General features: G+C 38.0%; 1 protein-coding gene across 3 annotated transcripts in view; it reads right to left on the reverse strand.

Annotated features, from left to right (window-relative positions):
- The window catches only part of LOC145673400 (uncharacterized), a 537,699-nt gene that overhangs the window by 23,915 nt on the left and 486,726 nt on the right, over positions 1–27,058 (reverse strand). For 2 of the 3 annotated variants that reach the window (XM_081743063.1, XM_081743061.1), the window contains 2 exons: positions 17,303–17,476; positions 10,655–10,873 (listed from right to left, as the gene is read on the reverse strand). In XM_081743063.1, coding sequence (XP_081599189.1) covers positions 10,655–10,873; positions 17,303–17,476 — 393 coding nt within the window. The remainder of the gene's footprint in view (positions 1–10,654; positions 10,874–17,302; positions 17,477–27,058) is intronic. The other variant, XM_081743062.1, reaches the window with a different exon arrangement.

Below are 27,058 nucleotides of genomic sequence, written 5' to 3' on the forward strand. Positions count from 1 at the left end.
TTTTTCAGCAATAATTCTATTCGTTCTTTATTTGATATCCCTTTTAAACAAAAGGTACAAAAGTAGTACATGCATAATATATTAAAAGTACTCAAATAAGCCGAAACAATGGTGCCAGGTTGAGTGGTAATTCTCACGGCATAGATATTTTTGATATACACATTGAATATCTTACTCGAACGTCTGAAATGAATGGCTTTTCTTGTTTATTTGTTCCAAACCTATCAGAAGCGAAATTTCCTTCATTCTAGCTTTCGAGTAGTGAACAGATAGTTTTAGTGCTTTGACTGGTAGTCTTACGTGTGGCATGGCAAAGAAACCATTATTCATAAATATCACTTACCACTACTTAGCATTTGGTTGAAGGGTTATTATATTTTAATAATTATCTTTCTTCATCATTATTAAATGAATCAAAATTTAACATCAATATTTAATGCCAGAGCAAACATGAAAATGGATCAATACTTGAAGTCGCACAGTCAGACCCCCCCCCACACACACACGCAACTGGAAGGATGATTTTTATCCTCCTGACGCCCAGACGGAATCGCAACATGAAACACGAGGAATCTTAACTGCTGTCCAATTACATAACATAAGGCGCTTCTGCTATTGTTCGTCTGACGGAAGCAAAATTTGAACTGTAGAAATTACCCTACAAAAGGTTTCAACTCAGCAAAGCTCAAGATATCCGCAGGAACGAACGGGCAAATGTCGTAATTTTTTGTAGAGCTGGCTCTTACATAATTGGAAGTGTGTGTCTAATAGACACGGAACGAAAAACTTTGGTTCCCTTGGCAAAGTATTACATAAATTTATTCTTATCACCTAATAATATAAAATTTGTTTCAAAATACATACATAATGAAAGTGTTACGTAAGAAAAATTAACTATTATTGAGAAAAACTTTTCTTTTGTCATTAAAATGACATTTTGTAATGCACTTTTTTCTGTGAACAAAAGTTTTCTTGAAAAGACAGTAAGTTTCAAAATTATGTGCTTCTCTGAACCAAACACATCACGCACTCTTTCTTGGAACATTCAAGACACACTAGCTTGTCACAATTGACGCACTTGTATACTGTGTTCCTTTTCGTGTGAAGACAAAGGCTACATTTTCTTTTGCGTTCAATTTTGTCACTTTTCGCCAACTGTTGCTCGTCTTCCTCATTCGGTGTTGTCATCTGGAGAACATTCTCGATTGTTATTGTCAGGTCTCTCTTCAAATTATGAATCTTCAACCTCTTTTGAAGATGAGGTCTCATGAGGTTCATGGCTAGTTCTTTCACAAACATGTATCTGGAAATACTTGGGCTGTTTTTTTAAAATATAAGTACAGAATGCAGCTATTTACTGAACTTATATTTACTTTAGTTATATTTTAGGATTTTCATCTAAATTTCTAACAATCTTTGTCAAGCCTGGAATTCCTCAAAAAATGCTGTTATCAGCTAACACACAAGCCCGACCGACAACAATGAATCACACCAGCAAACTAAAAATATATTTTATGAAGGTATTGAAGAACTCGCTTCACTGAAAGATACAGGGTTGCCAGCACAGCAAAACAATACACAGTCTGTCAGACACATACTTCCAGTAAAGGGATATATACAGTGGTGTATTTAGGGGTGTGGCTTTCGAGCTTAAGCCCCCCAAAATGTTACTTAGTATAGTAAAATAAATGAAATATCTTGCAGAATTTCCAGGCCAACCCCCACGAAAGTTAGCAAAGCCCCTCCCAAAACAAAATCGTAAATACGCCACTGGATATACACAAAAGTTAGTATGTACATTTTAAAATTTTTGACAAAGCATTAAATTGGCTATAAGTATATAACTAGCTACTTAAATCACATAGCTTGCTAATTATTCGTTTACATAGGGTGTTTCAAAACAACACCGGCAACGTTTGGGAGTTGATTTGTGACACCAAAATAAGACAAAAAGTATAGGTCATCCTAGGTGCACAAATGCTTCCTTTCGGAGTTATAGGCTGCCGAAAACATGAAAAAATGAACTTTAAAGGTCCATAGCTCGAAAACTATGGGACCTACCCTTGTCCGATCAAGACTTCAATTAGAAACTAGTATGTGCCCTATCCTAATATCTAAGTATTAGAATCCTGTGGTACTTCCGCCACAATTTTTATAGAGGTAGTTGCAGGGTATTTCAAATTATATGCCCGTAACTAAACTCCCTCTATAATAATTGCTTCGTGAGTACCTTAGGATTCTGAAACATGTATTTTTGAATAGCGCAGATATTTTTCGTAAATAAAGTCTTGACCCGACTACAGTAAGTCCCGTAGTTTTCGATCTATGGACCTTAAAAGTTCATTTTTTCATGTTTTCGGCAGCCCATAACTCCGAAAGGAAGGATTTGTGCACCCAGGTCGGTCTATACTTTTTGTCTAATCTTGGTGTCAGGAGTCACCTACCAAACGTTGTCGGTGTTGTTTTGAAACACCCTGTAGAGTCTATATACAGATGGTGATCAGAAAAATGGAAACACCTGTAGTTGGCAACACGTCACATATATGGGTTGGCAGTGGTGTCGTGGCGCCCGCAGCGCCGGCCCGCTGGTGGTGGTGTGTTAGGTCTGTCTCCATACTACGTCAGGCGTACTGGAACAGCAGTGTCCAGTGGCTGCAGCAGACGGAGGTAGTGTAAATTGGGAGACCTCTCAGATTTTCAAAGAGGGGAAATTGTTGGTACGCGGTTATGTGGAGTGAGTGTGACGGCAGTGGCTACTGTGTTAGGTGTGTCGCGTGGGAGAGTGTCGAAGGTGATGACGGCCTACACAACACACGGGAAAACCACATCGGGGAAGCGGAACAGTGGGCGGAAGAAAATCATGAGTGACAGGTCACGCCGGGTATTAAAGCGCATTGTCACGCAGAACCATCGTGCCACTGCTTAGCAAGTGACGGAGGAACTCAATCAGCACCTCCCCGACCCTGTTTCGACAACCAAAGTCCGCCTCGAATTACATGACATGGAATTACGGGGTTTTCATTGGGTCCTGTGGTCACACTTAGCGGACGAATCACTGCCAACGATTATGTCGCAATTTTAGGAGACCACTTGCATCCTATAGTCCGGATGTCGATCCCGGACAATGACGCTATCTTCCAGGATGATAATGCACCCATTCACACAGCTGGCATTGTTGCAGCCTGGTTTGAGGAACATCGGGAAAAAGTTAATAACCTCCCCTGGCCCGCCCAATCCCCAATCTCAAGATAATTGAACATCTGTGGTCCGTCTTGGAAACATGACTCCGGCGACTATTTCCACCACCATCCTCTCTCACAGAACTGGCCGATGCCCTGCACAAGGAATGGTGTAAAATTCTACTTGCTACCATTCATGACCTCTATGCCTCCATACCACGTCGCATCAAGGCTGTTCTGAAGGCGAAAGGTGGCCTGACACCATATTAATCTAGTAAGTTGCAATTTCGTTCAGGTGTTTCCATTTTTCTGATCACCATCTGTATAATCACATATATATATATAAAGAAAAAAGCTATGTGCTTTAAGTAACTAGTTATATACTTATCGAAAATCTACATCAGCGTTTCCCAACCTTTTTCATCTTGCGGCACACTACGGGTGTAAATTGAATTCTCGCGGCACACTCATAGATATTATTATTATTATTATTATTATTATTATTATTATTATTATTATTATTATTATTATTATTATTATTTTCGTAAATATAAAATACCGTGGTAATTTTTACTGTGATTACTGATCTTCTCACAGAGAGAAAAAGGCCATCACTGGATTTCCTTCCGTGGTACATCATTATTTTCCTCATATTTCATTCTAATTTAAAAATAGAGAACAATTGCACTGAAATATAGGACTCAGGTTTTTAAAAATACACTTTCTTTTTCGAAAACTGTATCCAATCTTTCACTAAGAAGGAAGATCACTAAATAACGTACGAACAATCTAATATCTTGTACTTTAATGACACAAATGTAGGTAATTTGTATACATGTTTGCTTTACCAAAAGGAATGGATTATATTTTAATATTTCAAGTTACAAAATATTCTGCAACCATAAAGAAGCAATAACGGTCATAATAATGATAATAACTAGTTTTTTCAACGTTAAAAATGTACAGAAAAGTAACACAGTATGAAACATAATTTATTAACATCGTTGATCTACGTTACATTTTTTAAATATTTTATGAAGGTTAGAATTGTTCAATAATATTAGTTATGTAACATTATTTCAATAATATCTATTGAAGGTTGCAGTTGTTTAATAATAATATATGATAATAGTTTTTCAAAAATAAGTGAAACAAGTTGGTGCACGAAGCAAAATTGATGTGCAACTTGAGCTTGATGTTCTTTCATAATCTTCTTCAATTGTAGACTGATAGTTGTTAAACACAACCTCATGTCGTGTTCTGGAGTTAACTGTTGTGAACCGTTCTTACACTTGATTGTGTTCATTGCAGAAAATCCTCCTTTACTTAAGTAGGATGTAGAAAAGAGAATATGAACTTTGTAGAAATAGCTGGATATTCTCTCCGGAGAGGAATCCAGAATGGTGCCTTGTCTTCTTGTGAGTGCTGGAGCTTCAAACTTTGGTCAATCCTCAGATCGACCAATTCACTTTTTTCCTGTACATTTAATTCTGCTGACTGTACGACAGAAGGCGCAAAGGTGTCCCTCACCCAGTCACATGAATTAAACTGAAGCGTAGGAAAATACTTCTCAACATTGGTACACAACAAAGACAATGTGTTTGAAATGAGTAGAGGTCTGCGCGGATGCGGATACCCGCGGGCGGATATATATTTCCTTTCTGTGAGGATAGCGGATAAAGTTGAGGATATGGCTTCCTACCTTTTATCCCTACCTAAAAGAACGCTATAAAATTTGTGATGATGGTGGAAAAAGCACTAAGAAACGTTTGTTTTGAATTAAAAGTTTTAAAACCGGTTGAAAAATAACTGAAATCAAAATAAATGTTTTTGAAGCTTGTGACTCAGTGACAGCAAAAGGAGAAGAAATTGCACAAGAGAGTTGTCATTTTATTGCTCTTTTCAATAGCTATTTAAAATGTGTTTTAAAAATTTTTCGAAATTATGACTATTATAGAATATGTAAGTTGTATATATTTGCTACCTCATTATCTACGGATGCGGGTGCGAATAGAAGATTGCGGATAGAGATTCTGCGGATGCGGGTGCGAATAGAAGATTGCGGATAGAGATTCTGCGGATGCGGTACGGATGCGGATGCGATATTTTATATTCACGCAGACCTTTAGAAATGAGTGTTGAGAAGTTGGTGTCAATTTTACAGCACTTTGTAATCTCAAATGTCACATTTGTTTTCTTTTCTAATTCTGACCTCCCATAATGAATGTTTCTCCCTAAATGAGAAAAATTTGTCACTTAAGGTTAGGATATTTTCCTTTTTTTCTGCATGCATTTGTTCAGCGTATTCAATGTTTGGAATATGTCGGTAAGAAAAGTAACTTTATTGCACCAAGAATCATCACTAAGGAAGTCGACATTTTCACTTTCTTCTGACAGAAAGAACGAAAGAACTTGTTCTCTAAGTGCATAAAATCTTGACAATACATGACTACGAGACAACCACCTCGATTTCGTCGCGGCACACCAGCGGCCTATTCGCTGCACACCAGTGTGCCGCGGCACACCGGATGGGAAACGCTGATCTACATACTTGAGTTGTCGAAAATTTTAAAATGTATATACTGACTTATAAGTAAATTAATAAAAATGGCAGTTTTTATAGAATGAATTATAAAATATGGCAGCTAAATCAAAGGTTTCTCTCTCTCTCTCTTTATATATATATATATGTACTCGTCGGACTTCTATTCGAACCATCTGACCACGGATTATCTAGAGGAGATGTTCCAAAAGGAGAACAACCATCCATGAAAGGAGTCATTGCTGGAAGGACCACCGAAAACATCAGGCAAGTGCCGAGTAGATTAATCATATCCTAAACATATCCTTACTCTCTTTCACCCTGTTTTGTACCCAGTAACACCACAATCTGCTTCAAATTTAAATGTGTACTATTTCATTTACAAAGCAACTCAGGTCCGATCTAATTACTTTTGCTCTACGAATTTCAGATTACAAATATCCTGGGACGGTTTTCAGTTTTAAATACCCCAACACTTAATTTTGCTTTTGCTACTAGAAATTGACAAGATGTTGCTGCATAATACCACCCGAATAACGGTTTTGCCAACTTAAATAAGGCCATATTTCTTTAAAAGTACTACCTCAGTTTATTACGTATTTAAAATCTACGGGTCTAATGCAGAGTCGTGTTGACGTATGATTAGCGTCATACTAAAGATCTGACTACTGCAAAAAAAAGTATGTTAGTCGAACTCTTTAGTATGGCAGTAATCACGCGTCAGGATGACTCAGCATAAGGCATTATATGTTTGATAAATATTTAGAATATTAAATTTGTTATTCATTGTATACTATTGAATTTATCAATCATTCATGTATACTCAAGGCACTATGCCTTCATAAAATATGCGCTCTTCCTTTGTTTAAGTGTAAGTGGGCAGTTTGTTCTCTGTTGTGTACTGAAGCAACCAATACATACAAGTACAGTACTGTATTTTCTAAGGGAACATTCGTGCCTAATCTTTTTTTTAACACCATCCCGATAACCCGGCATTTTCACAAACTCGGCCACCCTTCGGTCTACATTAGGCCGAGTTTTTGTCTCTACTGTATTGGACCCCGCAACTTCTGGATCCACGCCTGTTCCAGAGATATGATAAATATTAGTAAAGTTGGGAACATTATATATAATTATGTAATTACGAGGAATTGTTGTAATTCAACTCCCAGAAGTTATTACTGTAATGCTATAGACCAGGGATGCAAATAAGCAACGACATTTTATTTGCCCAAGGAATAAACTACTAGCGCACATCTCACAATAGAAATCATTTACTTACCTTCGGTATGATATTAAATACTTGCCCGCACCGATGAACACTCGCCCCGGGCGAGTGGTTATTTGCATCATTCCCGTAGACCCACAAGTACGTCGTGTTAAATAGTATGGCCGTATCTACTTATATTTTTCACATCTCCGGAACGGGTGGAGATATCAAATTGATGTGGACAAGTTTATGTCTTTACGTTTATTGAACACCATTATTGTGATGGGAAGTGACATTTATCTAACAGTTAAGCAATCACTTGATATAAAATCTTTGGAACAAACTCAAATTTGAATTCCTTCTAACTTTGTTTTTACTTGTTATAAATATGTTATATCATTGTCATAGTACTCCAAAAATAAGGAACTTTCAATGTTCTATTTCAATTTCGTTACTATTGGTGTAGAGAACTCCAAAATTAGAATATTTTCCACTTTTTTTTTCAAAAATGAAGCGTCATTAGTTTGTATCACTGAATAATATATGTTGTAAAAATTTGTTAAGCATTTAGGTTTAAAATATCTAATAACTTGATGCAGTGAAATGAAAAAAAAAAAATACAAGTTTTCGTTGGATTAGGAATTAGATTTCTAGGCCTCCAGCATCTACGGCCATGTTATCCCGTCAAATATAAGGGATGACGTCCCTTGCCGATTACACTATCGGAGGAAAGGGAAGGAAGAATAAGGCCTTTGACCTACATGTTAGATATCATCCCGGCATTTGATTGGTGTGAATGAGGAAAACCAGGGAATACCTCACTCTGAATTGATGGTCTGAAAAAGATTTTACTCATTTTCGACCGAGTTTCCCTCTGGGAATCATATCGCTGATTTGTTTTAAACATTTACAACTAGGCAGGACAAAACATAAAAGCGAAAGTAAAATAATAATAATAATAATAATAATCCTGACTATTATAATAAATAGATATACAGTGCGTTCCACGAATAACACTAAGGTCCACCTCCTGTAGAAACCAAGGCAGATAGAAACATGAAACCTTTCGGAACCTTCAAGGGACATAAAAGGCAACATTATGCTGAGAACGAGAATCCCTCACAAGGGGAGCTAAAGGGGGTTACTTTGGGTAACTCAAAAATTTTAAATAGCAACCCCCATCGTGTGGTACCTCGTTTGAAAGGTAATCACTAGTAAAGACCACTTGTGAAAATTGTAAGTCGCCAGCATGTCCGTAGCCAACATGGCGGCCATCCGTAAAGGACGGTTGAAGTGTGTTCAACGTATAACGCTAAAGCTCGTCTCCAGAAGAAACGAAGGCAGATAGAAACATGAAACCTTTTGGAACCTTCAAGGGACATAAAAGGCAACATTATGCTGAGAAGGAGAATCCCCCACAAGGGGGCTAAAGGGGGTTACTGGGAGTAACTCAAAAATTTTGAATAGCAACCCCCATCGTGTGGTACCTCGCTGGAAAAGTAATCGCGTATAGAGACCAGACCGTGTCCACAACAAACTCTAAAGTCTAAAGTAGGTCTAGTTTGGAATGAATGCAGAATACACATACCACACAACTTACACTTAACAGTACTGGAAATACAAAACATGCAAATTGAACTGAAACCGATAGAAAAGACAGTACCATAATATTATTGAAAAATCTGAACCCTCCTAGGCTCGAACCCCGGTCCGCAGTGTACTGAACCAACACTTTACCATTGCGCTACTGTCGAACTGCTACTCTTACGGACGAGGAGATGTAGTTCATGACGACGAGTTGCCCGTGGTGGCGCTTTGGTGTTGGACACACGTACTTTAGCAAAGCTACTCTGTTTACTCGTGCACCACTATCAGATGTGCTTTTCCGACCAACAGTGCGCTACATTACAACCCGGAACAGTAGGTCTGAAGGACGTAGACGTGTGTTTGTGCTGGTGCGTTTGACGATTTCTACATTGCATACATAATATGGTCTCTTGAACAGAGAATTGAAATTGTGTTACTCTTTGGTGCTACGAATCGTTCGTACAGTGCAACAGCACGGTTGTTCAATGAACAAAATGTGCGCAACCCAATTAGTGTTTCTTCTGTACGCCACTTATTAATCAAATTCTTTACGACAGGCAGTGTGACCAATGCCCCAAAGACTCGAAACCCTAGTGTTGCTACGGAAGAAACACAGATACAAGTGTTGGCGGAGCTGAATGTGCATCCTCAACAGTCCATAACAACTGTGGCTCAAACGTGTGGTGTGTCACGCACAACGACATACAGAATCTTAAGAAAAACATACCTTCCATCCATACAAACTACATATGGTCCAGGAGTTAAGTGAACATGATCGTGATATGCGTATCGAGTTTGGTGAGCAGATGTGTGAGGCATTGGTACGTGGAACCATTGTGCTGACAAACGTGTGTTTCAGCGATGAGAGTATGTTCTACTTGAATGGCAAGGTCAACAGGCATAACTGTCGATATTGGTGTGACACAAACCCTCATGTATTTCCTGAAGGCAACACTCAACATCCAGAGTCGCTGAATGTCTGGGCGGGTATCTTAGGTAATCACATAATCGGGCCCCTCTTCATCGATGGAATATTAACGGGTGAGAAGTACCTGGCGCTGCTGCAAGACTTTATTGCACCGTTGATTGTCGAGGCAATGGAAGAGAATCCGCAAGAATTTGGAGAGATTCCGCCCGTTTTTCAGCATGACGGCTGTCCTGAACATTTTCACCGCCTTGTGACTATTTAGATAGTGAGTTTCCGCGACGATGGATTGGTCGTCGCGGCACCATTGAATGGCCAGCCCGTTCGCCAGACCTTGCTCCACCCGACTTTTTTCTCTGGGGCTATTTGAAGACTTTAGTGTTCCGCACGCAGTCGAACTGCATTGCGGAGTTGCGCCAAATCATAGTTGATGCCTATCAACTATACCGGTACTGACTTTTACCCGTGTTCGAGAGGAGTTCGTCCAACGTTTACATTACTGCGAGGAAGTGGGCGGTGCACACTTCCAGCATCTCCTGCATTAATGAGGTATGTTCCAAATCATACTATGTTACCCTCTGCTTACAGATTTGCAATGTTTCTTCGATCATAGTTTACCGATGGCAGCCATGTTGGCTACGGACATGCAATGAACATGCACTTTCCAGAACAGGTCAATACACGTGATACCTTTCAAACGAGGTATCACACGATGGGGTTGCTATTTAAAATTTTTGAGTTACCCCCTGTAGCCCCCTTGTGGGGGATTCTCCTTCTCAGCATAATGTTGTTTTTTGTGTCCCTTGAAGGTTCCAAAAGGTTTCATGTTTCTATCTGCCTTCGTTTCTTCTGGAGACGAGCTTTAGTGTTATTCGTTGAACGCACTTCGACCGTCCTTTACGGATGGCCGCCATGTTGGCTACGGACATGCTACTGACTTACAATTTTCACAAGTGGTCTTTACTAGTCATTACCTTCCAAACGAGGTACCACACGATGGGGGTTGTTATTTAAAATTTTTGAGTTACCCAAAGTAACCCCCTTTAGCTCCCCTTGTGGGGGATTCTCCTTCTCAGCATAATGTTGCCTTTTATGTCCCTTGAAGGTTCCAAAAGGTTTTATGTTTCTATCTGCCTTGGTTACTTCAGGAGGTGGACCTTAGTGTTATTCGTGGAACGCACTGTATAAAATCCTTTTCATAGTCTACTTACCCTGCCAAAGATTTCTCCATCATACAAAACTTTAAGCATATGTGTTTTTCCTCTTTCATCTGTGCCTATTACTTCAACTTGGCCACTGTAAATAAATCCAGTACAGCCTGTTCTGTCACCTTTCTCAACAAGATAGTTGCCATTAAAATAGCAATACGTTTTGAGTTTAGATACAATTATATCCAGGAAATCATCATGAACACCTTTAAAGATTGGATTCTGAAATGAATAATAATTTTAATCACCAGTACATAACAAATGAAGTAGTAACATGAAGTTCATCTTTGAAGTTTTAACAGGAAATACAAGGTGGCCCAAAAGTAGGTATACAATGATGTACTGGTCAGCGCACTGTATTTCATACCATTTCTTATTGTTATCAAGCAGGCAGAAGAGCAGAAAGCTTCCTAGCTTCTTTATTATTTGTTCTTAATGTCTTTTTACTTATATCTTAATCTTGGAACAGCCGAAGCAAATAAATCTATAAACTAGAATGTTATACTTGATCATGCTACTTTTGGGCCACTCTGTACAGTAGTGATGGGTAGTTCCGAAATGATTCATTCCGAAAGAACGAATCCTTCCGAGGAATGAAAGGAAAGAATGTCTGCAAGGAGTCGGATTTATTTGGGCGGATTCACTCACGGGATGGATTCACTCAGGAAGTTTACGTATTGAATCAGTGGATTCGGTTGGTGGAACCAGATGGCGGAAGCAAACAACAGACGAGTGGATTGATATGAATGGAGTCGAATTGATATGGATGAAACAAAAACAGTAGTAAAGAATAGACCGACACTGCACAACAGAGAAGCAAATAATGCACGTGCTGCGCATGTCTGGAAACAAGGAATCTTTCTTACGCGCTCTTGTGTCACTTTTCCGCAATATTCTGACCAGCGCAACTGCTCTCCCAATTGAAGGAGAGGGGAAAAGTCGGCTGCTAGTCTTACGAGTTACTAGGGTTCAGTTCCGGTATGTCCCTGGTTCGGGTTCCATTTTATGAGTTACTAGGGTTCAATTCCCGTATGTCCCTGGTTGGGTGTATGAGTGTATCAGGGTTCGTGTCCTACAACAGAGAAGCAAATAATGCACGTGCTGCGCATGTCTGGAAACAAGGAATCTTTCTTACGCGCTCTTGTGTCACTTTTCCGCAATATTCTGACCAGCGCAACTGCTCTCCCAATTGAAGGAGAGGGGAAAAGTCGGCTGCTAGTCTTACGAGTTACTAGGGTTCAATTTCGGTATGTCCCTGGTTCGGGTTCCATTTTATGAGTTACTAGGGTTCAATTCCCGTATGTCCCTGGTTGGGTGTATGAGTGTATCAGGGTTCGTGTCCTGCAGTAACCTAGGAAGGCTTAGACATTTACAACAGTCCGGGATTCGATCCTCTATGTTTTGGACGTCTCCTTTAGATTTCAATAGCAGACCATATAACCACTGGACAACATGGTTCAGAGTTCGGGTCAGAACATTCTGGAAAATTGACATAAAGACTGATTCCAATTGTATCTCTAATGACAATACAATTTAATAATGCAAAAATTATTACGTTGCATGGGCATTAATTATTTATGCTGAAAAGAAAAATAAATTAGGTTATCTTAAACTCTAACATACGAATTTAAATCATAATGATAATTTTGATAAATTATGATGAAAGGATACGTGTAATTATATATTCTTGATTTTATAATCGAGAATCTCGGCACCCAGCTGATATCTACAACACAATTAAGTTGAAGCTGATGCAATGTCACTACAATATCCTACATTGCGGAGTGTGTGCAAAAATATTCTGCGGACTTCTAATAATGCTTGATGAGATATTGCAGATAAGCACACTACACAACGAGTATAATCTCAACTGTTCTTCGTTGAACAATGGCTACTGAACACAGAATACTAACATTAAATTGCGAACTGTCTCCGTCTATGAAGTATGGTCAACCAAAGAATTTTGTTTTGGAACCACTCGTATATAACACATTAAAATCGGGATACTCTTTTAGCAGCGGCATGAACGTTTGCTTTAATTTCTGGGTATTTATGTGCTATTAAAGGTGTGACGGCGACCGAAAGTCGAGACTTGCTGGAGTCAAAAGCCACTGTAGAACACAAACTTATAGATGCCCACATTCCACTAAGTCAAGACTTTCATAAGCATGAAGGTACTATGAGCTTGCAGCTTGAAGACATGTTGCATGTCAGTCATAAATTTGGCCAACACGCAATAAAAAACTACAATAGTGGTCAGAAATACAATACACAAAATTTCGATATTTTTGAGAAGTTTCTCACAACGATAGGCTACCTGTGGTAAATTTGCCCAACAAAATAAGTAGCGAGGGCACTGCTGTGAAAAGCAACAACACCTAGTTGAATACCCAAGTTATCAACACAGAAAAAGGTTCTTCATTAGAGCAGAATGGGTTGATTATTAAGCAAAACTATCATATTCTAACTTTCACCGAATTGTACAGAGGTACTGTGGAGTATAGTTGCAACATATCAACAACTATGGCGCAGTGAGATATTACAGAAGCATATTCAGAACTCGGAAACAAGAAGGCTTAATATTACGAATGTATGGTGACTACTATAAACGATTATCAGAAGTTAAACCCATAAATCGAACAATATCAACAAAGCTAAGAGTGCTTGTTTGGCAGCAAAAGTGTACACACTGAATTCTTTCTTCAAGAAACGGGGAGCGGCCCTTCTTCGACAGATGAATAAGACGATATCAGTTGAATCTGTCAAGTACTGTAATACTACGAAAGTATCTATGCGACAGTAACAATATCCTAACCTTACAGTAGACTATAAACATAAACTTATATCTGAGAGAGAAGACTTGATGGCTGCAGTAAATGATATGACACAAAAGAGACTGAAAAAGATCGTCGACACACAGCATTCCATAGACAAGAAGTTGGAACTGAAACCGAAAACTATTGTCGGAAACAGCGAACAGAATAACACTAAGAAGACTGCCTTGAAGGACGCCATTTTTGTGCAGAAATTTATCTTAAAGACTAGAACGAACACCCACTCTAAAATAACATTCATCGAGAAACTCCGTACTTAATTCAGGCGTTGGTTACGGACAGCCTAGTTGCTAATCTAATTTCAAAGTTCCTAAAAACAAATTGTGTGATAAGGATTCTCTAAGCATAAGACTATAAAATATGGGGTAGGCCCTACTGAAATGGAAGAATGCTTGTTACTTCGGGTTTTCAACATGAGATTCATCTTTAAAATTCTCCTCCCACTTACGCCACAGTCTTCTTGGTATTTTTTTTTTCAATTGCGATTCGAGTTAAATTTTTAAAATCATTTTTACATTATTCCATTGTGGCTATGACCCGTCCACCTATATCTCCTTGACCTAATGGCTGTAATAATATAGTGCAGACCCTTTCTGGTTATGAGTCCCTTTTGAAGCCGAATATTCGCCTCAGGATTTTGTTTTTATATACTATCACTCTACAATCTTCCCTAAAAGAAGCGATCATATTCCGGAAGCAAATAACACTGTACATATAACTAGAGCAACTCACATTATGCTTTATTTTTTGTTTAATTATGCTTTATATTTTTCCAAATTATGCTTTATTGTTAATTTCAATCATTGTTTTACATTAATCGTGTATAATCTATAATATTTACTATACATTAAACATTCTAAATATATTGATCTATTTATTAATATTTTATGCAACCAGTTACTTTCATATTTAATGAACTTTCTACTTAATGCACTATAAAGAGAGATGCTGTACTCGAGTCAGTTTTTTCTATCACTTATGTGCTTCTTAGAGGTTCATATATACAGGAAGGAAAAGTAAAAGATGCCACCAAAAAGTACAGAAAGTGCTCAAGTTAAGAGATACATGTAACCATGTAGTGTGGTGTTCTTCTATACTATCATTGTTAGCGGAAAATTTTCATCTTCTTTTCCTTTTTCTTCTTTCCTGCACATCAAAGGATTACACCGAGAAGTTTACAGAAATAGAAATAAGCTTTTTATTGTTGCATTGTTATGTTCTCAATGATTTTGCAATGTAAATATTGGTTTTAAAAAATATTAACACAGCATGTCAAATTTGCAGTTAAACAGAGTTTTCCAAGAATTGGGCTATATATTTTAAATTATGCCTTATGCTTTATTTTTTTAAAAAAATATGCTTTTAAAATTAGTTTCTTCTGAACTCTTAGACAACCACAACCATGTCCAAGGTACCAACCATATGTGTAAATTGCTCTTATGTTTTTTATGCTTTTGGGTTGCTCTATATATAACTATCGTTTTATATATTTTAAGCTTCAAATTCTGCGACAGAATTCTTGAAGACAAACGAGTTGGGTCTGAATATTAACACGAGTCTTCTGCTTTCAATAAACATTTTATTTCTTCAGTTATATAGTTTCGATCTGTTTATGTTCATTCCAGATATGTCCACTTTTTGAACATATTACCTGATGTTTTAATCTATCAATAATTTGGAATGTAATAGTACTTGGGACACCATTTTGCATCAAAATGTTGTTGCTGCTAAAAAGAAATAAATGACCAACTTTCCATTAGGAATTTTCTTACAAGGTACCATGAATTCAATTGCTCAAAATGATTGCTTGCATTGGATTCAGCACCACAAGAAACAGAGAAAAAGAGGATGGCAGACCGTATACAGGCGAGAGAAATGAGAGCAAAGTGTGAAGATAGAACGTAGCAAATGTATAGAAATGCCGTGTTAATTTTGAAACTATAAATATACCACATTGACTTGATACCTAGTCTTCCGTTGCAAGCGTTGCTATCGGCTGAAGGAATTCCACTCGCTTTCTCTCGCTTAGTAACAGCTAAACCCTTATTGGCTCAACGCGTGGGTGTGTGAGGGTGTGAGCTTTAGTTCGCATTTTTGCCACGGCTCAAGACATTTTGGCAGCACAATAGTAGAGGAGTTGAGGTCAAATATTGGATGTGAAGAATGCATGTAGAGATATACTCAATAGGCGTAATGTGAATCATGGGGGACATGTGAAAAGCCACCATATTGGACTTAGCGCAAGAAGAATACACGAGAAAGAGGCCATGCGACATGACTTTTGACGCACATCACCTATTGAAATTAATAGTGGCAAATACAGTTTGAGACCTCTGTAGCAGGAGGCGTTCCACGCTATGGCAATGTATGAATACTGTGGTAAAGGTGACGTGAATGAGGAACTAAAGACCCGGTAGTACAGTCTATGAGAACATTATATGCACGAAGGGTAGAAAGGGATAAAGTAGAACCCTGGAACATTAAGAAGAATTTTTGCGACGTGTAACGGAATGAGAAGTAGTTCTACTGGATGAATGTTGTTGTGGTACCTTGCACAAAGACACCTGTCCCATTCAGGGTTCTGACATATTAATGACCCCCTCCAACAAAATGTGCCAGTTGTAACACTGGTTACTCTTCTCACAACCAGTTACATACAATTGGGAATTTAAACGCTGTTCATATTACGCCTATTCAATGGAGGCCTACATGCATTCCTCATATCCAACATTTGACCTCAATCCCTCTACTAGTTTCAAAATTATCATGGCATTTCTAGACATTTTCTTCGTTCTATTGCCCACTTTGCCCTCATTTATCTGCCACCCTGTATAAGGTCTGCCACTAAATACCTTCTTTTTTTCTGTTTCTTTTGGTGCTAAATCCAATGTTAATAATGTTCAGCAATTGAATTCACCAAATCGGAGTGGTCCCTTGTTAGATCTAAGCGTTAGCATTAGAAAAATGAAATGAAATTTTTTAGTTTTACGTCCCACGATTATGCCGGTTAGGCTAAAGGAGACGGTGATGATGAGAGATGAATGAAATGGTGGAATGAAAAAAGTGGGAGGAAACGGGAGAACCCCGAGAAAACCCACGCACACGGTGTTTGTCCACCACAAAGTTCACTTGGCGGGAGCAGACCTCACGGAGCGGAGCTTGAACCCGAGACCCCAAGCACCAGAGGTGAACACTCTACCACTGAGCCACCGCGGCCCCACGCGTTAGCATTAGAAATTAAATGGAAGTCTCAAGAGATAGAGTGAATAGTCACTGTGAAACTATCGAATAAATATATCGATAAATTAACATCACTATCAAATAATTACTTGATATGAAAACTATTTAATTGGAGATATCAAAAGACACTAGTAATTTATAATATATTACTTATATTTATGTGTAATTGATACGTCAATTAGAAAATGATAGTGTTAGATTAATATTATTTCCTACTTAATTTAATTGCTCAATATTATATAGATTTATGCGAAGAAAATAAAATTCTACCGAGAAGACATACTAGCAGTAAGTAACAGAATGTTCTTAGAATTTGTTTCTGTTATAGAAATAAAATAAATATTGTAGGTCTTTTTCTTTAACTAGATAGTTTCTATATTGCTTCTAGTATGCTTTAATGTATTTATTTATTGTTTCCTTGACCATTAACGAGATACTTAAATGAAGTCATTTATTCAATTTTGTGGATTTAAAGGAAAAGTTTGAAATTTTCGTACGTATTGTCAGAAACCTTTAGCTAATCTTACAATCAAAAAACTAAGGATCAGTTTTCTTAATAATTAAAAAGTTCATTTACCATCTTCACCATGTCTTTATAGGTGTCATACTTCATTGCTATCGGAATGTGGTCAGGAGGATATTCGAAAATTTCAGGTATTTGCTTCCCACCTTGCCTTTGCCACAATGCAACAAGATAATCCCAAACGTAATCCTGCAGCGCCGGTGACAGTTGATGGTGCTTCAGATAATCCTAGATTTTGTGTTAGAAATAAAATTGTAAGTCAATTTCACTTATTAATGTTCTAATTTTACCTTGATAGACACTGTTTATCGATTTTCTTGCGTGGACAAAATGGATGGGTTGCTTCTTACTTACAGTTTAGAGTTATGTACGGTAGTAGATATACTAAAAGCTATAGAGTAAAATCAACGATGGGAGACGATCTGCATCGACTAGTGTCTGGCGATGAAAAGTTGGTTTATTTTGAGAATTCCAAACGTACAAAATCATAGGTTCGTTCAGGTCAACCACAAACATCGACCGAAAGGTCAAATCGCTTCGGAAACAACATAACGCACTCTGTATGATGGAATCACCAACAATATATAAACAATATGAATCATGCATTGATCGTAAAATGACCGCAGTTGGCCAGAAGACACAGCGAAATAATTTTGTTGCGTAATAACGCATCCCACTCATTTCAAACCTAATTAAATATACGCTAGAAGATCTTTGGAAGTATTAACCTAACCGCCGTATTTAACAGACATTGGGCTTTTAGATTGCCACTTATTCTGTTTGGTGGTCCACGCACTTTATAAACAGCTCTTCAATCCTACGAAGTACAAAAGCTATAGAATAAGCAACTTTCAACGTTGGGCATATGTTGTAATCGGCCGCTCTGACAAGCTTTATCAATTGAAAATGTAACCAATACGAAATAAATAAATTTCTGGAACCTGGATACTGTTGAATAAATTACAGCAAACTAGCATATTACATGTTGCCCAATACTCACATTAAACTACATTATTAAATTGTATTCTCAATTTTATTCCTTGAATTACCCATTCCAAACCATGCGTAACCAGTTTACTGTATGTGTTCTTTCACGATTACTACTAGTGTTTTCGAAATCAGTTTTTGAGAAAAACCCAAAACCGGTTTTTGAAAAAAGTGAAATTTCATAAAACCGAAATGTCGGCATTGAAAACCGCTTTTGCGGTTTTGGTTTTGAAATCCGCATTTGCGGTTTCTGTTTTGAAAATCGCTCTTGCGGTTTCAGTATTGAAAATCGCTCTTGCGGTTTCAGTATTGAAAACCGCATTTGCGGTTTTCTGTTTTCAGAAATTCGGTTTTTATAAAAAACCGAAAACAGCAAATGTCATAAAAATTTGACAGCAGTAATCCTAACGACGAGAAAAGAGCAAAGAATCTTTCCCCACTTCGGCTCACAGTTGCCAGATGGAGGGAAATTTTCCTCGGCGCAGGGAAGAAATTCTCAAAATTTGCAGAAGAGAAAGAACGTATTTTTCTTAAAATGTCTTAAAAGTGTAGGGAAATTCATTTTGAATATAGTTTTACAATTGGCAGAATAAAAAAATAAGTTGCAATTTCTCACAAAGAGGCACGGCTATCGTTACTGGGAAGTAAAAAGATAAAGAAACACATGATCGGTGTTTCCTTTACGTATAAACTATTGCAGGTATCTGGGACTTGCGATAAGAAACTAGTCAATCACATGCAAAACCACAATATTTAAATTTATCGGAGTGGCAAAAAATCAAGAATAAAATTGTGTATTGCTATCTAGATTTTTCTTTCTTTTCTTTTCCTTTTTTAAAGAAAGGGAGATGGTGTTTTTTGTTAAGAAAAGAATGATTGGCAGTACTGCTTTTAAAAACAAGCGGAAAGAGTAATAATAATATAAAAGATGTCAGTCTAAGTGGATGATATTTCAAATTGAATTTCATGAGTTGCATGTGTAGTGATCTTAAATAGGGATATACATTATTTTCTACTTAGTTTAGTGTTGCTATATTACCCGATTTTAGCGGGTACCACCCGATTTTCAGGTCCTATATTCGTCCTTCGCTTAAACATACCTTAATCACGAAAAAACACCCTCTTTTTGTGATTGGAGAAAAATCTAAGACGACTTGATTAAGATTGATATAGTGTTAGTATATTCAACGTAAACCGCTACACCTCTGACAATCTCAATCGCGATTGAGTTAAATTTGAACTCGCACTCAGGCTCAGGCTGGGGCCATCTGAGCAGTGCGCGTGTCCAGAACCATTTGCTAATAAGAGATCTGCTCTAATGCACAATGGTTTTCTTTGTGTAGTTCGTGTTTTTAATGTAATATATTGTAGGTTCTACACGAGTGAATATTCGTTTGTAGATATGACAAGCATACTTGAATTAATCACGCCTTCATAAGCTACCAGAACGCTGAACGACAATTTCAAGTGTAACCTTAACGACTCTTATAGAAGCTAATTTAGGGCTGCAGGGAAGCAAACTGGACCCCACCTGATTTTCATATATTTTCTAAATTAGACTACGAGGAACACGAATCTGAACGAATTTTGACATTCCAAATTTCGGAACTCGAGATATTCGACCATAACGTGACCACGGAAGCAAACTGGACCCCACATGATTTTTATATATTTTGTAAAGTAGACTACGCAGAACACGAATATGAAGGAATTTTGACATTCAGAATTTCGGAATTCGAGATATTAAAATTTAAAGTTTAATGTAGACGCTATGAACCTATACGAAAAAACACAATACATATTATGTCCTGTGAGATATATAAGGGTAACCAAGAAAGTTCTGTCGCTTTTTGTGGAAGTCTGTGTTCAATTGGCCCTCACACCGTGAGTTGAATGCCAATGTAGATACGGCAAAGGTCAGTTGTTTGTATGGGTATATCCAACATTCTACCTGGTTGTGGCAGTTCAGTTACAACGTAAACTTATGTAAGGACATAGTGAACATGGAACCTCCACAAGCGTCATTAGGGCGTGAATGTGGTATGAGTTTAAACTTGGGTCAAACTCCACTGCAGTGGGGTGGAAGATATCTCAGGCCTTTCGTGACGGTATCGTAATTAGGCAGACAGTGCAAGAAAGGTTTAGCAAGTTTAAGGACGGTGACGAAACACTCACGAAAGACTCACCACGTGCCGGAAGAACAACACATGTATAAAATGAAGATTTTCAGGTAGCAATTGAGGCGAAAAGTGGACAGACATGTGAGGAACTGGGGCTAACATTTAATGTGAGTGGAGAAACAATTCGACAGCATCTCCATCAACTTGGGAAGCACTACAATTTCGGTCTATAGGTCCCACATTATTTGACCCCGGGCCAGAAGGCTAGGCGAGCAGGGAAGTTTGCCGTGGTGTTTCTTTGCTGTCTCTTTTTAGGAAGGAGCCATTTATGGACAGGGTGTTGACATGTGATGAGAAGTGGGTCCCGTACGAAACTACACGGCGTCGTCATAACTGGTTAAAATCCCATGAACCGGTTCCAAAACAGCTGAAACCAGCAATGCAGCAGAAAGTCCTCCTGTGTGTTTGGTGGACTGCTCGCGATATGGTGCATCGGGAACTGCTACCGGCTGGTCAGAGCAATACATCAATGCAACTATCTACCGTCAGCAGTTGAGCCGTGTTCAAGAAAAACTCAAAACACTGGAACCAGCACTTCTGAATCGCTAAGGGGTTCTCCCGTTACGGGACAACGCTAAGCCCCACATGGCTAGAATGACCCGGGACATCATCCTACGCTTTGGATGGGAAACACTATTGGATCCGCCATACTCCCTGTGCGATTATCACCAGTTCCATTCTTTGCACACTCACCTTAAAGGACTCCAGTTCAACTCCGTAGTAGAGATGCAAACTTCACTTGATATCTTCTTCGATTCACGGGAAATCAAGTTCTACCGCGAAGGAATCCATGCCATCCCGAACGTTGGCAGAAGATCGTTGATACTGATGGGTACTATTTTTGATCTTCCAGGTACGTCTTAGGTGACATATCGATGATCTAAAGGGATACGTCAAAAAGCGAAAGAACTTTCTTCGTTACTTTTATACATACTATATAAAACTACAGTATAAGTTCTAGTATCTTGGAGTTCGGGAAGTAGGAATGCCAAAATTCCTTCAGATTATTGCTCATTTTGGTCTAGTTTACAAAATATATTAAAATCAGGTGGGGTTCAGTTTGCTTCCCTGCAGCCGAAAAGTACATTGGAAGTCATCAAAGAAATAACTAAAAAAAGTGCGTAGGATCCCAGGTTAGTATTTGTAACATACAAGCTTACATTAGTACTTACGGTTCAGAACTCCCCTCCACTTTTCTGATTTTAAAATATGGCAACCTTAATTTAGCTGTGACTTGTACAACCATCGAACTATCCCTTTCGCACAGTGCTGCACATATTACCATAATAGTCTTGAAGCAAATTATCTCAATTGATAGATGCTTTCACAATTGTTAAAAAATGCAATTACAAACAGCAAATCTTGTTTCTGTTTTGAAAAGAACAAACATGGTTTCGCTTATAAAGCCACAAACACGGTTTCGGGCGGCTTTCGCTTTCGAAAAGAGCTTTGCGGTTTCCGTTTGGAAATATGCTTTTGCGGTTTCGGTTTACAAAATCACATTCACGGTTTCGGTTTTCAGAAAACCAACTTTCTCAAAAACCGAAAACCGTAAATGTCACAAAAATTAGACAGCCCTAGTTACAGAGGTTGTTTAGTCTACATTTGGCCAATTTCGACTTACATAAAAATTTAAAAGAATCCATGGCGCCAAATCCGTAAGTGCTCGATGTGTTTCCCTTGGTTCCTAACAATAGCCCGACAGAGCAACTTCCACTGTAATAGGTTTCTCTGAAGAACTGAGAGGGGAATCTTGTCCCATTCCCTTTGCACAGCTTTCCAAAGTCCTTCCACAGTTGTCACACGCCGTTTTCCCAAAGCCCGCTTCAGCAATCCAAATCCACAATAGTCCATAGGACTTGTAACTGGAGATTTAACAGGTACCTCATTCAAAGCTATCACCTGTATGCACTTGCCTCCACCATCTCCCTGTAGAATGCGAGGGACGATCGTGAGGTATGTGATGAGGCCTTGTCCATGTGAATGCTCACCAGATTGGCGTCATTCCCGTACATTGTTGGAATTTCATGCTCGTAGACCGGCCGCATAATCTGCTCCTGAAAATACTGCGAATTTATTATGCAGTTCTTCGCCACCCTACGAATTTTCAGTTTACCTCGGTAACAGTAGCCAGTAGCGACCATGAACCCTTTTGGGGCCGATTCTTCACAGACACGGGCCCACCTTCTGAATTTCTTCGCGCCTTTCTCTCGGTACATGATGGCTCTCGGTTTGCCGCAGTCGGAAAGGTAAATCCTTGCTTCATCAAGCGTTACGACGTACATCCATCTTTGTCTTGCCAGATGCCGTTCGTACAGCTTCCGGGCGTTGCACTTTCATTCCTTTTAATGGTCATCCGTGAGAAGATGGCCGCGAGCTTTCATGACTTTTCCAGCTTGAGTTGATGGTGTAACGTCCGGCTCACAGTCCACAAAGATAAGTCAAGACGATTAGCCATACACTTTTGTGTTGGCGGATTTTCTTGCATTGCCATTTTGCGAAGTTTTCTCTGCATGGTGGCGGTGGCCTTGGTGCATTCCCGCTTCCTAGGCAACTTCGTTGGTGATCCAAATGGTGGAGCTTCGTTGAACTTGTACTTTTTAATAACATGTTTATTCCACTTAAACTCATGTTCAACCATTCTTCTTGCACTGTTTTCTAATGACAGAAACACTAAAGTGAGCGTCATAAAGAGCCGCAACATAGCCTTCCCAAAGCCGGCTTAGTTTGGGCAGCATTTTGGTCACAGAGCGGAAACCCACACACTTGGAAACAAATTTAACACAACACTCACAACAATGGTCCTGTTTTGTGCGTTATTGTCGTCCGTGCGGAAAATCAACTCTGTTCCCAGGAATCCACTGCACAACACTGCAGGACGCCACGAGCCAGTTCGGGTGAGTCCATTCTGCCCGGGAGGGGGAAGGAACGAATTCGGCCAAACGTAGGCTGAACAACCTCTGCACTACCAGAATGACTATATATACATAATTGATCTAAATAAAAATATGCAGTTGAATAGTATGCTGGGAAAGGATACCATTTCATTCAATAGTCAGGTTTGAGCAAATCTCATATTTCTCACCCAGGCAAACGTACGTTTTAATGCTGGATAGGAAGTAATTGGGTGTTATTACTTTCTTTAAACACACACACACACACACACACACACACACATATATATATATATATATATATATATATATATATATATATATATATATATATATATATATATATGTGTATCTGTGTGTGTGTGTGTGTGTGTGTGTGAGTGTGTGTGTGTACTCAGGGCTGGATTTAAGGGGGTGCACCCCCTCCGTTCTGAATGTACACTATCTAAAGTGAGAAACTGGCAGTGGAAATAGCAATAGTTTCCTAAAATTTCATATCATATTTCCGTTTCGAAATTTAAAAAAAGCGGTTTTGCGAAACACAATAGTTAAGTCATTTCCTCATACACATCACAAATGCCTAAAGGCATTAAAAAATTTAAATTTGATTCAAATGTGCTGATAGTTATTGGTGCACCCCCTCAGAAAATCCTGGATCCGGTCCTTTGTATATATATATATATATATATATATATATATATATATATATATATATATATATATATATATAGGCTTCCGTAATGTCCAATATTGAAAGATAAATAGGCATCCCATTCGTCTCTTTGAAAGGCAATTTTCAGTAAATGACGCTTTTGGCAGAAGCAACCAGTAAAGAAAATCTTTTCTAGTACACAAATTTTACAAAGGATAACAGTAATCGCTAGAATATAAAATCTTAAACCACTTAATAACTGATTTTAAAAACTAGCAAAAGGAAGAAGAAGAAGAAGAAGACGAGAGAGAGAGAGAGAAAAGAATCGGTTACTATTCGCTGCATGTATTCTATCTATGTCACATGCTTTTTTTCATCAAACTTGTTTTCAAGACTTCAAACCAGACTAAGATCTCCAAGCTGAAAATCTTGCAAAGAAACTAGAGAAGGTTTATTTTCTCGCAGCAATTCACTATAATTTTTCCATAGATAATCTTAGCATATATAGATGAACATGATCTTTCCTGAGTGAGCGACAATACCAAACAAGCTAAGTACGGATGCTTCGCGTAGCCATTCGAAATGCTGACAGTAGATGAGGGTAGATGTCTACTATATTTATTTTTTGGTAGCGACTGAAAATAGATGATACCGCTCACACTACATCCAAATATGCTTACCACTTTTTGTGGATGGAGTTTTTTTTACTGTTCCCGACTCATTTAGGGTACTGAAAATACTACCGCAACATATGACTTTTATGCACTAGGTGTACTGGTTAATAATGCGGGTTTTTGTCACTAAATGGATTTGGAATAAGTGCGATGTGAAATGTATGGTTTTTTGATGTAACAATAAGCTATAAAGCCTCATAAGTGATGGTCTAAACATTATAGATACTTGAACCCTAAAACACGTCTATTGGAAAAAACAAAAAGAGCATTATGCTTGAGGATTAGATTCATTACTTCATTTCGGGGGAAAATACTGCTAAAAATTATCGTATACTTCGAAAACATTCTCCATCTCAACATATATCCGAACTCTGGTTTAAACACCTCACAAGTTGTGATTTAAATGTTAAAGAACGGGCAGCTCAAACGGGCAAAAGTTTGAAGACCAGAGCATAGCATTCTTGGTTCACGATGCATGTCAAACTCAAAAACAGCTTGCAGAAATGTGAAAAGTTGCCCAGCAAAGAATGTCAATATCGTTTACAAACAATGAGAAATTTTTAAAGAAAGGGTAATGGAGTGTTACAATAGCTGACCGAAAGCGAATAAAAAGCCGAAAAGTCTTCATTAAGGACCTTCAAGAGGAGGAAAGAGGGTCGTTTCTGCATCGAATAGTGTCTGACGATGAAACGTTGGTCTATTTTTAAAATCCCAAACGTAAAAAATCATTTCAGTGCAGTGCTGTGTTGGTTCAGGTCAACCATCAACATCGACTGCAAAGGTCAAATCGCTTCGGAAAGGGCTCAATGCTCTCCGTATGATGGAATCAGAAAAGTGTAGTGTATTACGAGCTTCTAAAGCCAGGTAAAACTGTTAATAGTCATCAATACCAACAATATATAACAAATTTGAATCATGTATTGATCGTAAAATGACCGCAATTGGCCAGAAGACACAGTGAAAAAAATTGCTGCGTAATAACTAATCCCACATATTTCAAAACCAGTTAAATATATATTCTGAAAGATTTGTCTAGGAAGTATTAACCTAACCCTCGTATTTAGCAGGTCATGGGCTTTTAGATTGCCACTTATTCTGATCAGTGGCAGACGCACTTTCTAAGCAGAATTTCAAAACGTACGAGGAAGTACAGAAAAGGATCTCTGAATGGTTTACCTCCAAACAACCCACATTCTATTGGGACGGTATCAATTAATTATCTCAAACACGGGAGAATCTGTAACTATCGATGGATTTAACTTTCAACAAAGCAATTGTGACGTGTCTCTTACAATTGTCATGTTTTCTTTGCTTACATAATCTGCATTATTAACCGGAGCACCTAATAGTTATAAATTTTATAAAACGGGAGATATGTCATATAAAGTTGAAATTAATGATCACTTTGGATTGTTGAGACGAAACGTAAACGAAATCATTCTTTATAAGTAAAGAGAGTCAACATATACATGGCACAGAGCTCGAAGTATGTTGATATGGCATAAAAAATATATGTCAAACCTGTCCGTAATAGGACACACACACATGTCGTAATGATACTAAACACACTGCCAACAACGTGATTAATACTGTCACTAAACACTCTGCAAGAAGACGTTAGAAATATTAATGTTAGTGGATATAATGCTAGTTTAGTCACTAGACAACATTTAAATGAGGTAAATTTCTATTCGAACAATGATAAATGAACCAATTGTTTTTGATAAAAATAACCCAAAAATTTCTAGATCAAGCGACAAAGTGCTACATTGGTAACACTGATAACAAGAGACAAACGGCAACCGCCTCACGTTTCCGTGCATGTGTATAAATTTTTGACGTACAACTATATCATCTCAAACATTGCCCTAATGATCAAAATATAACATACTAATCCGTCAAAACTAATGAAAACAAGGCAGTAGATCATTTTGTCATCCTATAGTTGCTCACATTTTTTATGTTCATAGCGAACATATCCGTAATGTCAAAAAATCGACATATTTCCTTATGTCCACCATTAGAAGGTAATACATTTGTACACACTAAACTAAGTCCAAATTTGAAGACATGCATTTTTGTGTCGTTTGGAGTCGTTTCGGGCTCTGTGTGTACTTGCTTCATTGAATAAACTATGACTTTATGAACTGTGTGATTCTGGTATTCTCATCAATATAAATTTAAGTTATAGGAAATTAATTAATCTACATTGAATGCAGTGAACAGGGTAGCTATTAGAAAACTTGTATCTCTCTATGTGTACTAATGAAAAAGAGCTTGCTTTCCGGTGTAAGATCATATGATTAAGGTCGTCTATCAAAACACTATACGATTTTCTCAAAAACGGCTTTAACATTATTTTTATATTTCATGAGTCAATATTTTATTAAGTATCTCATAGTGTGGTATAAGTTGTTTCACTG

This window comes from Thermobia domestica, chromosome 16, assembly GCF_964235325.1.
Source record: "Thermobia domestica chromosome 16, izTheDome1.hap1.1, whole genome shotgun sequence".
In the NCBI taxonomy this organism is placed as follows: Eukaryota; Metazoa; Arthropoda; class Insecta; order Zygentoma; family Lepismatidae; genus Thermobia; species Thermobia domestica.